The sequence below is a fragment of the Hemiscyllium ocellatum genome, chromosome 47, assembly GCF_020745735.1.
Source record: "Hemiscyllium ocellatum isolate sHemOce1 chromosome 47, sHemOce1.pat.X.cur, whole genome shotgun sequence".
In the NCBI taxonomy this organism is placed as follows: Eukaryota; Metazoa; Chordata; class Chondrichthyes; order Orectolobiformes; family Hemiscylliidae; genus Hemiscyllium; species Hemiscyllium ocellatum.
The window spans coordinates 4,949,986-4,966,421 of NC_083447.1; the positions used below are offsets into that span (position 1 = coordinate 4,949,986).

General features: G+C 44.4%; 1 protein-coding gene across 1 annotated transcript in view; it reads right to left on the reverse strand.

Annotated features, from left to right (window-relative positions):
* Positions 1 to 11,354, reverse strand: part of map3k10 (mitogen-activated protein kinase kinase kinase 10) — a 79,783-nt gene extending 68,429 nt beyond the window's left edge. The window contains exon 1 of the mRNA XM_060856060.1: positions 10,257 to 11,354. Within this exon, the coding sequence (XP_060712043.1) occupies positions 10,257 to 11,088 (832 nt within the window). The 5' untranslated portion in view covers positions 11,089 to 11,354. The remainder of the gene's footprint in view (positions 1 to 10,256) is intronic.
* Positions 11,355 to 16,436: the final 5,082 nt, after the last annotated feature.

Sequence of the window (16,436 nt, forward strand, 5' to 3'; positions counted from 1 at the left end):
TCAAATTCAATCCTTAAATATATGGTTTTAAGGGAGTGCCTAACAATTACACCTAGCCTGTAGAGTAGCAGCCAAAAAAATCATGGTGTTCAGTAATTACCTGAATCATTAACAACTCTGACAACTTGTGCCAAGGATCCTTACTGTTCATGGTGAAAGTTCAAAGCTCACCATTCAATAATGATTGCGAGAGTTTCTGTTTTGTTAATGTGAACACTCACACATACAGAGCTAATGCAAGACAAATAAGTGAATGTGCACATACAAGATCCATGTAAAAGCCAAATACTGTGGATGCTGGAAGTATGAAATGAAAACAGAAATTGCTGGAGAAACTCGGCAGGTCTACCAGCATCTGTGAAGAGGGAAACAGGATTAATGTAGAGTCCTGTATGACTGGTTTTTGCAATGTTAACTCAGTTTCTCCAGCACTTTCTGCCCCTATTTTATGACTAGACGCACGCGAAACAGAAGCCAGAGTCTGCTAACTCGGCACGGTGGCACAGTGGTTAGCACTGCTGCCTCACAGCGCCTGAGACCCGGGTTCAATTACCAACTCAGGCGACTGACTGTGTGGAGTTTGCACGTTCTGCCATTGCCTGCGTGGGTTTCCTCCGGGTGCTCCAGTTTCCTCCCACAGTCCAAAGATGTGCGGGTCAGGTGAATTGGCCATGCTAAATTGCCCGTAGTGTTAGGTAAGGGGTAAATGTAGGGGTATGGGTGGGTTGCGCTTCGGCGGGTCGGTGTGGACTTGTTGGGCCGAAGGGCCCGTTTCCACACTAAGTCTAATCTAATCTGATCTAACCTTGCCGCCTATGTCTTTTTGTTCCAATGACAAAAAACTCAACTTACTACAATCCCAGGAATGTGAGGAGGAACAGAAGAGCAAAATGAAAATGAGGAGAGGTACAATGAGTTGATTTGAATATATAAATATGAACAGCATGAACCGTGAGTGTGTGTATGTAAATGCGTGTGTCTGTGAGACATGTCAACATGCATCCACAAGACAGCATGTGTCTCAGAACGTGCTTCCGTGAGATAGCACGAGAGTCAGAGAAAGCAAGTGAGTTCCATTTCCCTGAGACAACACATTTGTCAGTGCACATGTGTGTGCATGCACGTGTGTATGCATGTCTGTGTCGGTTAGGGAGAACGCGAAAGTCTGAGACAGCACTTGTGTGTGCATGCATGTGCACGAGAAAGAGAGAGAGCACCCTTATGCATGTGTGCATGAGAGAGAGCATGCGAGGGTACGCACGTGTGTCACTGAGTCTGACAGAGCACATGTATGTCTATGAGAGAGCATGTGTGTCAGTGAGAGTACATGTAACTGTGTGAGCATCCATGGACCTGTGTGAAAATGAACCTCTGAAAACGAAATAATTTAACAGGATCCTCGGAGGTCTCTGAACTCCATGTATGGCACTGTGCGGAACTCCAGCTTGTGATGTTTCACTCTTTGAACTGAGGGAGAGAGATAGCATTGTTCACCTTCCCAGGAGTAGTTCTGGCTCAGATCACATCATTTGAAAGAGATGTTAAACTGAGGCCCCGTCTGTCCTCTCAGGTGGGCACAGAAAGCTCCCTGAAGAAGGGTTATATCTGAAACTTTGACTTGTTCACCTCCTGATGCTGCCGAGGTTGCTGTGTTCTTCCAGCCTCCTGTTTGTCTACTTTGGATGCCAGCACCTTCAATTTTTGTTGTCTCTATCAGAAAGATCCCACAGCCACTGTTTCAAACAAGAGCAAGGGAGTTCACACGATGGCCTTGGACAATATTTATCCCTCAACAAACATCACTGAAACAGATGATTTGTTCTTTACAGCATCGCTGCTTTTGGGAGCTGGGTGAGCATCCCTCCCAGTACAAGCCTTTGCAGTATAGTTTTACAGTTCAAACCCTCCATTGCTGGCAACATCCTGGTAAATCTTTCCTGAACCCCCTCCAGTTTATTAATAACCTTCCTGTAGCAGGATGACCAGAACTGCACACAGTATTCCAGAAGAAGCCTCACCAATGTCCTTGAGAAAGGATGATGTAAGGGTGACAAAGAGTGGGGCATGCTGTGACAGCCTACCTCCTGGCAGAAATAGAGTCATAGAGATGCATAACATGGAAATAGACCCTTCAGTCCAACTTGTCCATGAGATATCCTGAACTAATCTAGTCCCATTTGCCAGCACTTGGCCCATATTCCTCCAAACCCTTCCTGTTCACATACTCCATCCAGACACCTTTCAAATGTTATAAATGTACCTCTTCCTCTGGCAGCCATAAGCAGCAGTAATATAGGTGTGGAGGAAGGCCATTTGGTCCATCATGTCAATGCCAATTCTTGGACAGGGCTATACAATTGGATTTTCCCTAAGTTTTCCTGCGTCATCTGGTTTCAGACTATTTTGTCAGAGAAAACAGTTTGCTCCTATTTATCTTATTAAAATCCCTTCATTTCCATATAAATGGGCAGTTTTATACTGAAAGAGACTGTTCCTTAGCTAGCCCAAGACTGAAAAAAAACCATTTAATGACAAACCACTTAATTCCTGTTCCTGGAATTTATAATTTTCCACAGATTTAGGGGAGAACAGATTTAGGGGGAAGCCATTTAGTTTTTACTTAATGAGATCACATCTGACTTCCAACTTAATTTGTTCCATACCCCTGAATACTTTTGGTTATCAAAAATCTACAAGATTTAAAAATAACAACTGATCTAGCCATTGTTGAAACAGACCTCCAAACCTCTGACAACCTTTGTCCCAGAGATCTTCTAAAAGTTCACTCTCTAAGGGGCAAGGCAAGGCAGTGCCTAGTGGTATTATCGCAGGACTATTAATTCAGAGATCCAGGTACCGTTCTGGGGAGCCAGGTTTGAATCATGCTACCTTAAGTGGTGGAATTTGAGTTCAATAATAAGAGAGTCTCACAATGGTCATGAATTCAACATCAATGAACCTACTGGCAACACGGTGGCTCAGTGGTTATCAGGGATCTAGGTTCATTCCATCTTGAGGTGACTATCTGGGTGGAGTTTGCACATTCTCCCTCTGTTGGTGTGGGGTTCCTCTGGGTGCTCCTGTTTCCACCCACAGTTCAAAGATGTGCAGGTTAGGTGAATTGGCCATGCTAAGTTTCCCATGGTGTCCAGGGATAAATAGGTCAGATGCATTTGTCAGGGGAATTATAGGGCAGGGAATGGATCTGGGTGGGTTACTCTTCAGTGTGGACTTGTTGGGCCAAATGGCCTGTTTCCATACTGTAGGGATTCTATGAATTGTTGGAAAACTCTTCCAGTTCACTAATGTCCTTTAGGGAAGGAAACTGCCATCTTTACCTGGTCTGATCTACATGTGACTCCAGACCCACAGTAATGTGATTGACTCTTAACTGCAATTAGGGATGGGCTTTTATTGCTGGCCTAGCCAGTGACACCCACAACCCAAGAATGAGTAGAATAAGCAGTTTGGCTCGAAGTTTTTGATGGTGTCGCTTAACAGTGATGTTAGTTTGAGGGAGAAGTCAGGAAGATCTTCTCTCCCGTTCTTCGAAGTAATTGAAAGATTGGACCGTTTCCTCTCCCACCCCAAAGGATTGCAGGGGTGACCCTCTGCTGGTCTCACTAAGAAAACTCAGTACCACAGACAGTGTTGCACTCCCTCAGGGCAAGGGGGAGCGTTGGCTGGAATTGCTTCTCAAGCCCTGAGTATGTGGGACCTGAACTCCCAAGGCTATTGAAGAAATGTGAGGGATTAAGGGGAAAGAGGAAGGCGATTGACACAAAACAAACATGCTCAGGAGATGATGCAAAACATGATGGGCCGAATTGGCCTCCTTCTGTACTGCAACAAGTCTGTGATTCTGACAGAAGTACATCATACCCACTGAGTTACTGCTAACACCTCCTCACTGATTGCTTGTCCAAACATTCCAATAGACATCACATAACACATAAGGTGCTATAACAAGGAACGCATGAATCACAAAGAGATAATCTTAAATAAAGCTAGCCCCCAGTAAGTGAAAAATATTTAACCTGACCTTCATCTCTTACCAAAGTGCAATCCCTTTTGGGGAAATGGCTAATTGACAATTACAGGTTAATTATTATCGCCGTGGGAAGCTCAAAGGTGTTTAGTTGCTGCTTTCTGAAAACATTTAATTCAAATGCACCAGGTGGAAAATTTTTCCACAGCAGCTAGTGAGCTGCGGTAAACTTTGCAAATTGAGTGATGTGATCAGATCCTGACAGTCATGTCTGGAATACTGCATTCAAATCTGGTCTCCCTGCTACAGGAAGGATGCTGCGAAACTTGAAGGGGTTCAGAAAAGACTTACAAGGATGTTGCTGGGGTTGGAACTAAAGGAAGACTGACTGGCTGAGGCTATTTTCCCTCGAGGCTGAGGGGTGACCTCATATAGGTTTATAAAATCATGAGGGGCATGGATTGGAAAAATAGGCAAGGGGTGGGGGAGTCCAAAATTAAAAGGCATAGGTTTAAGGTCAGAGGGGAAAGATTAAAAGGGACCTAGAGGGCAACTTTTCCACACAGAGGGTGGTACGTGTATGGAATCAGATGCCAGAGGAAGTGGAGGAGGCTGGTACAATTACAACATTTAAAAGGCATCAGGATGGGTACATGAATAGGAATGGTTGAGAGGGATACGGGTCAAATGCTGACAAATGGAACTCAATTAATTTAGGATATCTAGTCGGCATGGATGAGTTAGACCGAAGGGTCTGTTTCTGTGCTGCACATCTTTATAATGCTATAACACTATAGCAGCAGCAATGAGGAATGATGGACATGATGGAGATGCAGCTCAGAGTAGTTGGCAGCAGGAGACTGCTTGCTTGTATGTAAACATTTGAAATATCGTGTTTCAAGGCAACGCGCAATGGAGCTCGCTGTCAAATATTCCATTATTGTTTCTTTTTAGCATTAACGTGGAAGGTAAACATCCACACACTCAAACACAGCTCTCCAGAGGATGCGAGAAGATGCATGAAAGGGCTACATAATTCTGCAAAAATGCGAGGCTCCCAGAACCAGACAAAGAAATTGGGAAAGGTGCTGCTTAGATCTCTCATACTCAGAGTCGTAGAGCAAGGTAACTGGAGACTCAATAACTGCACATATTGAGTTGACAGTGTGGCAGTGAGTTACAGATCACTCAGGGAATCAGCGTTATTGTGGTGATATGTACTTTCCATGCAGGCTGTTATCTGGAGATGTGATAACAATATTCTAGGCAATCCATGGCTGACTAGGAATCTCTCCCGGTCTTATACCCTGCCGTGAGAGTGTGTTGAAGGATTTACAAGTTCCTTGACCATCATGTTTTGGAGAGGATTTGAACCTGGAGTACCTGGCTCAGAGGCTGTGACACCGCTCACTGTGTCACAAGATAAATGGTTCCCCAAATCTGGAGACAGAGCACCAACACTGATCGCAATGCTAAAATAGGTAGACCATACCCCTGACTCAGATCACTTTCTATGCCAGCTTAGATCCTCAAATTATTAGAATGCAGTCCCTGCCATTTTCAACAGTTGCATCCATGGGCAATGAGATTTGTTGGGAAGTAGATTAACTCCAAATTAACCAGTGTTAATCAGGAAGTCCAAGAAATTATTTGCATTATTTGTTTTTCTTAAAAAAAAAATCAACCTGTTTAGAAATGTTGATGACATACCTCTTGAGCAGGTGGGACTTGAACCTAGGCCTCCTAGCTCAAAGGCAGGGACACTACTACTGCCCCACAAGCACCCCTTGCAAATTCGTTTTTAGCTGATCTTGGGCATTGTCTTGGGAGGTTTTACCCTAAAGACAGCTTGTTCACTTATTCTGTTATATTTCCACAACTTAAAAAAGGTTGAATTTTTAACGAGAAATTTGATTTTAGTCATAGAACACCCACACACCTTCCAATGTAACGTGCCATAGTCCAGGAGTACTACAGGGTTGTTCTCTCATTAGAGATAAAGAGATGACTGGTGGTGAGGTTAACCTGGAGGTCACCACACCTCAGGTGTGGGGGGGACATTGGAAGAAGAGTCCTTCCTGGGAACCTCAGCCCGTGCAGGAATTGAACCCACGCCATTGGGGTCACTGTGCTGCAAACCAACCATCCAGCCAACTGAGCTAACCTGAAAAATTGGTTTCTGGTTGAAACTGGTCCTTCCATTACGTGTTGTGGGACTTATCTTTAAAATGATATACATAATTCAAAACTGGGATGACTATCTTCATCATGAAGTGTCTCTATTGCCATGAACATGCCCTTCCCCTACCTTTAACCTCTCCCATCCCACTCTCCCTTCCACCACCTCTGACCTCCCCTCAACTGCACACTCTCCACCATCCACCTCCCCCCCCTACCCCTGTCATCGTATCCTCAGCAACCTCTCTCTCTGAATATCTCCAGATTGTCCTTCAATAGTGCTCAGAACGCACCTCTTTCACCAAACCCTCCTGATCTCCTTTTTTTCTCTCGGCACTCATCTAATCCTTGAACTTGATTGGCAGAGGCCTGTTGTGATGCATTGCCATGTTTACTATACAGTACTGGCATCAAGATCATAAAAAAAGGAATTAAAGACAAGCTGGTAGAGACACAGAGAGGATTCACAAGAACGCTGCCCGAAAGGAGAGGTTATAGGTGTCAGGAAATGTAGAACAGGCTGAGCCCCTCTTTCTCTGGAAAAAGACTGTAACAAATCTTTAATATTGTTGACAAATATTGTTGAATCTTTTCCAATGCCATACTCCCCATTCCCTATCTGCCATGTCTCAATCCTATGTTTCATTTTCCATGCCTCTGTCTCTAATAGCATTCTTTTCCAATGCTTTTTGGATTCTATCCTCATGCCCTTGACCAAATGGTACACCCTTAAGCTCAGGAGGCTATCAGTCCCTTAGTGTTTATGCCAGGTCTTTGAAAGAGCTAGCCCATTGTTTCTGATTTTCTGCTCTTTCCAAATAATTTCTCAAACTACTATCCCCTATTCAATACTCTCATCCTGTTCTGCAGCCTCGTAATCACCTCCCACCATCGCTCCAATCCCACATTCCTCAGTATAATATCTTTTACCCTAAACACATTACCTCTGTGCCATTGCCCTAGTTCTGCACCAGGGTTTCCTTTTCGGGTTGAGTGACCATTCCTCACAATACGTCACTCGACCTGAAACATTAACTCTGATTTGTCACCACAGATGCTGCCAGACTTGCGAGCTTTTCCAGCGATTTCTGCTTTTACTTCTGATTTACAGCATCCTGTGGTGTTCCACAGTTTCCTCTTGTCCTCATTGTTGGACCTAATGGCTTCCTTCTAACCTGTAAATGCCATGCATTACTTTACAAACATGCTCCAGGAAGTTGCTGAGCTAATCATTCAAATGATCAATTTGAGTTTTATTCCCCCATCAGAACAGAAACCGCTGGTACAGGAGGAAGAGGCTTACAAGGACAACACAACCTGTGTTGTGAGTCAAAATATCTGCAGTGAGGAGAAGCAATGCTTGATATAGCATGCAGGAATTTTGTAATTTGGATACATACAACAATATCTGATTATAATTCAGAGAGTGTAACATTAGAAAATATAGACATACACAAAGTTACAATGTTCATTAGAAACTGCACTTGAATCCCACTCTAACTTGAATATTGCATCCGAATCCAATGGGAAGTGCGTTGGGATAGCGCTGACCTAGTTCCTCATGTCTGTCACCTAAAGCACATCATTGCTGGTAATTAGACAACTAGGAGATGCTCCGAGGTTCAGTATTGCGACAATGGCCTAAGTATAGACAATTTTCTAATACCAGGTTTAGGAGTTGTTATTGGAGCTCTATCTGAGCTGGGGATGTTTGATGCAAATACTGGGTGACAGATCCTCAGGGTTTTATATCCTAAAAGACAGCAGCTTTACAAACGGAGCCACTGAGATGCCCTTCTGTCTGTGTTTTTAAAGCAGGTTTCAGAATGTCGAAGAACAGCTACAAAGAAAGCAGTAGACTCCCAGCAACCATTTGTCTATTTGCCCTCTGGGTGCTCTGTTCATCTGATGCTACTGAAAGTCAAAGTGTCAATGTGCAAAATCTCTGTCTGTTGCTTTCCCATCACAGGAGACCAGATGGAGGCCATTTCCCCCCCACCCCAACAAGCCTATCCTGCTATTCAAAAAGATTATTGTTGATCTTTATCCAAACTCTCAATGTCAACTGTAGCTCTGTTGCACTTTTGGGTCAGGATGTTCTAGATTTCTTTTTTATTCCTGCACGGGATGTGGATGTTACTAACAACACCAGCATTTGTTACCAACTGCTATTGGCTCTTGACCTCTCTAAGCCATTTCACAGCGCCAGGGACCCAGCCTCAGGTGACTATCTGGGTAGAGTTTGCACACTCTCCCAACGTCTATGTGGGTTTCCTCCAGTTTCCTCCCACAATCCAAAGATTGTGATAGTCAGGTGGCTGCATGTGTGGGCTTGTTGTGTACAAATGGCAGCACATTTCCAACACAGTGACAGACTTCATTGGCTGCAAAGCACTTTGGGATGCATTGAGATCATCTATGGTGCTGCAAAAACCTTTTCTTAAAAAAAAATTAGTCACTCTCTGAGCTACCATCTCGGCTTTGTGGAAGGGAGTCCCACACTTCTCCTGTCCCTTGTGTGAAGCAGTGCCTCCCAACTTCTCGAAGGAATGTTCTGGTTCTGATCTTAAAGTTGAAGACCCCTGTCCTGGATTTTCTCACTAGCAGAAGTGGTTTCAATTAATTTTAAAATTCCTGAAAGGTCTCAGTTCAATTTATCCTTCACAATTCCAGACTCATGTGAATCACCGTTGAAAACCAACCCAGGATTGCACCGAGTCTGAGACTGGCATCCTTCCTTACTGAACACTCTGCCCCAAATGCCAAAACCAGCCAATCTTCATTGATAGTTGAAACTACAATGATGTGGTAGTGCTTTGGAACCTTGGTCAAGCTTATTCCATGCTAAGAACAGAGATCAGATATCTGTTTACAGCAAGGATCATTACATTACAGTGTAAGTGAACAGTGTGCTTTGGGAATGTGTCACACCTTCCACTTGAATGATGAGAGATAGATTGTGTAACTGGATCTTCATTCAACAACCAAAGTAACATTGTGGTTATGATACTGGATTGCCCTGTGCCAAGTCTCAGTTTCAAATGCCATTATGGTAAAAATGTAAAATAAATTCAATAAACTACCAAACTGAAGAGTTCTGAAGAAATCATAGCAGACTCAAAATGTTAGACGCAGCCAGAGTTTCTCCAATCCTTGCCATTTTTATTATCAAACTGTGCTAGAAAAGAGGCCACTTAGCATCTTCCACAAATTCAACACTCCTGTCATTTTAAGAAAATGAATTCTGTACATTTCCCTCTGATCCTTTCGCCAGCTAGCTTGTCAATGGAAACCACTTCCTACCTATTCAAATTCAAACCTTGCAGAAAGTTAAATGCCTCTGGCGTCCTGTGCTCTGGGAAGAACAATACCAACTTCTCTATGTCACTGTGGTCCCTCACCCCTGGTACTCGGGGAACACAACTGCCCCAAAGAAGGGGCACTAATAGTCTCCTGCATCTGGCCTTCAGGTGGTTGATCACAATTACCATGCTGTGTGCTCTAAATCTTTGAATCCAACTCATCCAGAACCAGGACAACTTTGGATAGGCATAACATACTCTCCTTGCTCTTAACCTTCCAGTAACAAATTATTTCAAAATATTCAAGGGGGAAAATGTTCTGGGGACCAGGTTTGTTTTTAATTCATTCACAGGGTGTGGGCATCACTGGCTTGGCAACATTTATTACCCATCCCCAATTATCCAGAAGGCAATAAAGGGTGAGCCACATTGCTGTGGGTCTGGAGTCACATGTTAGCCAGTCCAGGTAAGGATGGCAGTTTCCTTCCCCACATGGAATTAGTGAACCAGGTGGGTTTTTCCTACAATTGATTCGTAGTCATCATTAGACCCTTAAATTCCAGATTTTCCAAAATCTGCCATAGCAGGATTTGAACCCAGGTCCTCCAGAACATTACCTAAGTCTCTGGATTAACAGTCTAGTGATAACTCCACTAAGTCAACGCCACCCCTGAAAGCTATGATTTCTCTAGTGCATCTGTTTTGGGTAGAACCAATGGCCATTGCAGTTTCCTTTGTAATGTGCAGGCTGACCAGTCCCTCGGGATAATGTTGTGTTCTCTACTTACTGTTGCTGGATTTAAGGTCCCGGTGAATGACTGGGACAACCGCCTCGTTGTGAAGGTAGTTCATTCCTCTCGCGATCTGCACTGCCCAGTTGACCAGGACATGAGGGGGGACCTTCCTGCCCGCCAGGGCTCGGTTTAAGGCGCCTCCCCGGGCGTACTCCATGACCAAGCACAGATTGGGCTCCTTCAGGCAGACCCCCTTCAGCAGGATGATGTTGGGATGCCTCAACATGCCGAAGAGCCGGGCCTCCCTGCGAACATTGTCGGCCGTGACGCTGATGTCCTCGTCGGGATCCTGGCGCGCCGCTTTGACCGCCACCTCGTCCCGTCCCCAGGTGCCTTTGTAGACCTTGCCGAAGCCTCCCACCCCGATGATCTCCTCCAGCAGCAGCTCGCTGAAGTCGATGACTAGGGGAAGGGGTAACTCCTCGCCGCCTCGGAAGCCGCCGTAGGCCGGGTGGCTGCTGACATAATTGCTCGGGAAGATGCCCACTTTGTCCTGGATCTTGCCCGTCCACCAGCCCTCGTCCCCGGAGACGTGCGAGTCCTTGGACAGCAGCTCCACCACGTCGCCCCGGCGGAGGGTCAGCTCCTCGTCGGCCGTGGACTCGTAGTCGAACACGGCCGTCCAGAAGCTCCGGGGTCCGGGTGCAGCAGCGGCAGCGGGAGGTGGTGGCGGGGGCTTAGGCAGCAGGAGCTGGCAGCATCCAGGAGCCTGCAGGGAAGGAGACTCCTGTTGATGGTCCCCATTGCAAGTGGCAGCTTCGGTTGCTGGGGACTTGCTGTAACTCATCGCCGCTGGCTCCATTGTAGACCAGCCTGGCTTGCGCATCCATACACCAGGCTGGCCATTGAGGGCTGCGGCTGCCTCTCCTGAAAGGCTGGCTCAGCTCTCCCAGTCCCTTATCGTTAAGAGTGGCCCCTCGAAGGGCTCTTCTTATCAAAGAGCAAATAATTTTCCTTTCACTGTCCGCTTGGCCTTGCATTATTTCCTAAGATACCATTTTCCTCTCTTCCCCTTCTCCACGAAGAAAATGAGAATTCTAAAAGGCCACCACTTCCGCGTTGAAGCGGACCGGCTCCCTGTGTCTGTGTCAGTTTCTCTGTCACAGTCCCCGGGTTCTCAGCTGTTCCAGACAAAAACCGACGCGCACGCGCGCCCACCGGGAGTTGTAGTCCTCTTCCCCGTTTGGAGGCTGGGCGAGACCAGGACCGAAACTACAGCTCCCGGAGGGCAGTGCGCTCCGAGGCACGGGCCCACCCTCCGTCCAATCGGTGCAGCCCGTCCCCTTGATTGGCGTCCCGCCCAGCGCCAATGGGGGAAGGAGGAGGAGGGCGGGCCGTATGCTGCAAAAGGCGGAGGGGAGAATGAATGGACGTTTACAGTATCTTGTGCCTTTGGTTGTGATGTCAGACAAGAGTAGGCTTCCAGTTTAATAGTTGACTTTGCTTAACTCAATTGGAAATGTAATTTTACACCTTTCTTCTTAAATTACAGATTTCATCTTGTTAAAGTATCTGTACTTGCCCTCTCTCTTCTTCAGCTCCTGGGACGTAGGCAGGTTTTGGAATGTTTTTTTCCAGCATAACATTTGCAATGTAAAGTTGTGCTGCCCACAGTAGAAGGGCGTTTGGCAATGTATTCCAATACGCACAACACAGAATTTGGTGCAGGTTTAATGGAGGGGAGGAATTTGAAAGTGTATAGCATGATTGTGCAAGATAGTGAAGACATACTGTAGAATTATAGAGCACTGAATTAGACCCATCAGCCCGATTGGTCCATGCTGTTGTTTACAATACCACATGAGCACATTTCTTCAGCAGCCGAATTCATTTGACTGTAACAGTTCAGCCTTCTGGCCCACGTCAGCCATGGATTGGGAAGTTACACTCTTGCTTCTGAGTTGGAAGTGTGGTGACTGTGACAGCAGGAATGCGCTGACAGTCAAGCCCTCACTATTCCAACAGTTGCATAATTTGTCTAAATTAATTGATTCAAAGACCAAAATGACCAACTGATTTGCTTTTTTTGCGACTATCCAGAATAAAAGAGACTTTCACAGGTCTTCTTACTGAACTCAAAATAATCTGTTTATCAAAATACAAAACTTATTCTTAGAGTAATTGGCAAACTCTGGTTTCTCTCAAAATTATAATCCGGAATTAGATCCATGTCCCCTTAATCCCAAACAGACACATTCACACAATGCAAAAGACAATACACTCCACAAATAGCTCAGTCCGCCAATTTCTCAGCAACAAACCCAAACAAACAGACAAAACACACTCAGAAACCCGAGCCACTCTCCCCTGCATCAAAGACATCTCAGAAATGACTGCCAGACTACTCAGACCCCTTGGCATCATGGTTACCCACAAACCCACCAACACACTAAAACAGCAGCTAATGAACTTAAAATACCCTATACAGACAACAAGCAAAACAAACATTATTTACAATATACCTTGCAAGAACTGTAACAAACACTACATTGGACAAATAGGCAGAAAACTAGCCACCAGGATACTTTGACCATCAACTAGCCACAAAAAAAATGACTCACTATCATGGTATCCTTATGTACAGATGAGGTAGGACACCACTTTGACTGGGATGACACATCCGACCTAGGACAAACCAAACAGAGACACGCATGAGAATTCCAAGAAGAATGGCATTCCAACCAGAACTCTATCAATAAACACATCGATTTGTTTGAAAAAGAACAGGAAGTGACATCAATAACACAGGAAATGGCATCACCAACCCAAGGAAACCAAAACACATCAATAGAAAGGGGGACATAACACCAGTGCTTCACTGGAGGCTCACTGATGATGTTACCTAGTATGGTGACGAAACATCTGAAAACGAACCTTCCAGCTCAGCAAGCAAACTTACATCCAGAAAGAGGATTTTTTTGGGGGTAACTCATATTGGCTAAGAGTCTGAAAACAAAGAATACATTCTGTTGACTTCTTGCAATCCACCAGATTTCTTGTCAGCAATGTTGAGTAGCTGACAGATGCAGACTACTGGAAGATCCTCAGATTGAAAAGCAATCTCAATCTGAATCTTTGGGAAGTGGTCATGGTTCAGCTTTTCAAGATTGAGAGGACAGTCAGAAATATTGAAATTTGGAACTTTATCAGGATCTTAAGAGCTTCTACTGAGAGAAGGAGAAAATGACAATGTGGGCCCTGAAATTTCTCTCCTTAGTGACCACCTAGTCCAGAAAAGGGTCCTAAAGCAACTATATTAGCATAGATACCCCACAGTTTTCTCAAAGCCAGGTTTTCCAGCAATTAGGGGCCATCAGCCCATCTCTTAAACCTTTCAAAGCTTTCTTTGTCTTTTTCTCCAAAGTCATTTGACTTTATGTAAACACCAAGTAAACCACAATGCACATTAAAATATCAAATCCATTTCCACAAACCCACATGGTTAAAAAATGTGTTTCAGTGCAGAAAATATCCAAACAGCTCTGTAATTTCCATTTTATCAAACAGTGTCTTAATTAAAGATATCCAAGGCTCACTTAAACACAAAAAATCAATCCTCAACATTCCTAGTTCAGTACTGATGGAATGCTATGCTCACAGAGGTGTTGCCTATCTGTTAAACTGAAGTATTGTTGGTCCTTTCAAACTGACAAGACCACAGGATCTGTTCGTTCGGTGTTGATTGAGGGATAATAATTTATTGATAAGGACAAGTAAGAATAGGTAAGAAATAGGAATAGATTACTGGCCCGCTCCTGTATTCAATAAAATGGTAGGCTCAACTGATTGTGACCCTCATCCAAAGGATGACACCTCCAAAGATTCAGCACTCCTTCAGTACTGTGCTGGACTTCCAGACCAGATTTTTGGCCTCAGGTTTTGAGGCACATAGAGTTGTACAGCATGAAAACAGACCCTTCGGTCCAACTCATCCATGCCAGTCAGATGTCCTAAATTAATCTAGTCCACACTTGGCCTCTAAACATATCCCTCTAAACCCTTTCTATTGATGTATTCATCAGATGCCGTTTAAATGTTGTAATTGTACTACATGTTTGAACACACAATCAAGTAATGAGTGCAATGCACAGCCATCTGCGGCTAAAAGTAAAATTCAGTTCAATACGATCAGAATAAATGGAGCTAAAGGTGGGGCAACGATTTTTAACCGCACCCCCTTGATGGATGACAGATTAGGGGCACTTCCCCATGTAGAACAGATGTGAGAGTCACAAAGTCATGGAGATACACAGCATGCACACAAACCCGTCAGTCCAACTCATCCATGACGATCAGATATCCTAAATTAATCTAGTCCTATTTGCAAGCAGTTCATCCATACCCCTCTAAACTCTTCCTACTCATATACCCATCCAGGTGCCTTTTTAAATGTTGTAATTGTACCAATCTCCACCACTTCCTCCAGCAATTCATTCCATACACACATCACCTTCTGCATGAAAAAGTTGCCCCTTAAGTCCCTTTCAAATCTTTTCCCTCTCACCTTTAACCTAGTTTTGGACTTCCCCACCCAAGGGAAAAGACCTTGCCTATTCACCCTATCCATGCCCCTCATGATTTTATAAACCTCTATAAGGTCACCCCTCAGCCTCCGATGCTCCAGGGAAAACAGCCCCAGCCTGTTCAGCCTCTCCCTACAGCTCAAACCCTCCAACCCTGACAATATCTTTGCAATTCTCATAGGCTTTGACAAGTAATTGCAAATTTCAGAATAAAATATGTGAAATTTGACTTTAAGATAAATATGAGAGTTTATAGAATGGACTGAATTCTGGAATCTTCAACCCGTCGGGAGCAGGAATGAGATACATCAAATATTTATGGAGCTTCCATGCCATGTATGATGACAGAACACAAAGAAAATTGGAGCAGGAGGAGGCCATTCAGCCCCTCAAGCCCAATACCCCATTCAAAGAGATTCTGGCTGATCCCGTTTTCCAAACGCATTTCCTGAACTACCCTGTATCCCTTCATTTCTTTACTATTCATAAATCTACCAATCTCTCTCTTCAACATCACATACTCAGCGATTGAGCCTCCACATCCCTCTGGAGTAGAGAATTCCAAAGATTTATCACCCTCTGAGTAAAGAACTTTACTACAGATTGCCTGTGGAAAAGCCAAAATCTCTAAACATCCTTATCATTCTAATCCCACCCTATTACTCTCCAGCCAACAGATACAGGAGACTCTGTGCAATTTCCAGGAAACCCAGACAGTCCTATCCTCTTGGTTGAACCTTTACTCTTAAGATTGTATCCCTTGGCTCAAGGCCAGCCTCCCCCCAGCTACGAAGAATCATCCTTCCTATATTTACTCTGTTGTTCCCTGTAAGAATTGTGTCTATTTGAATGAGATCCCTTCTCAGTGCTTCTAGATTCCAGAGGATACATGCCCAGTCCCTTCCCCTGAGACATTCCATGTAACCAAGCTTTGAACTTGTGAAACTCCCCTCATCCTGTAATTCTTGCAGCAACAGCTGGAGATTCCATTTTTGACAACTAGCAACTCCCTCTCAATCTTCCAGTCCCATGTGCTGACTGTAGTTTGAACCTCTGTCCTGACCCTGATGTGTTCTGAAATGTCACAACTGGCTATAAGTAGTACAGCATGGAAGAGGACCCTTCAGTTTAAACAATCCATGCTGACCATAATCCAAAATTAAACTAGTCCCACCTGCCTGCACTTGGCCCATATTGCTCCAAACATTTCCTATTCATGTACTTACCTAATTTTTTTTTGAAATTTGCAACTGTTCCCACATCCATCCCTTCCTATGGAAGTTCATTCCACACACAAAACACTCTCTGTATCAAAATTTGTCTGTCATATCTTATTTACATCTTTATGCCCCTAGTCTTGAGATCTCCCATCCTAGGGAAAAGGCACCTACCATTCACTTTACTTATATCCCTCATGATTTGATAAAACTCTTTAAGGTCACGTCTCAATCTCCAATGAAACAAGTCCCAGCCTATCCAGCCTCTCCTTATAACTCAAACCCTTCATTCCCAGCAACATCCTGGTCAATCTCTTCCAAACCCTCTCTAGCTTAATAATATCCTTCCTGTAGCGAGGCAACCTGAACTGGATTTAACCATTGCCAACCGAACACCTTCCCTGCCCATCTAAATCCAAACTGGGGTATTACCT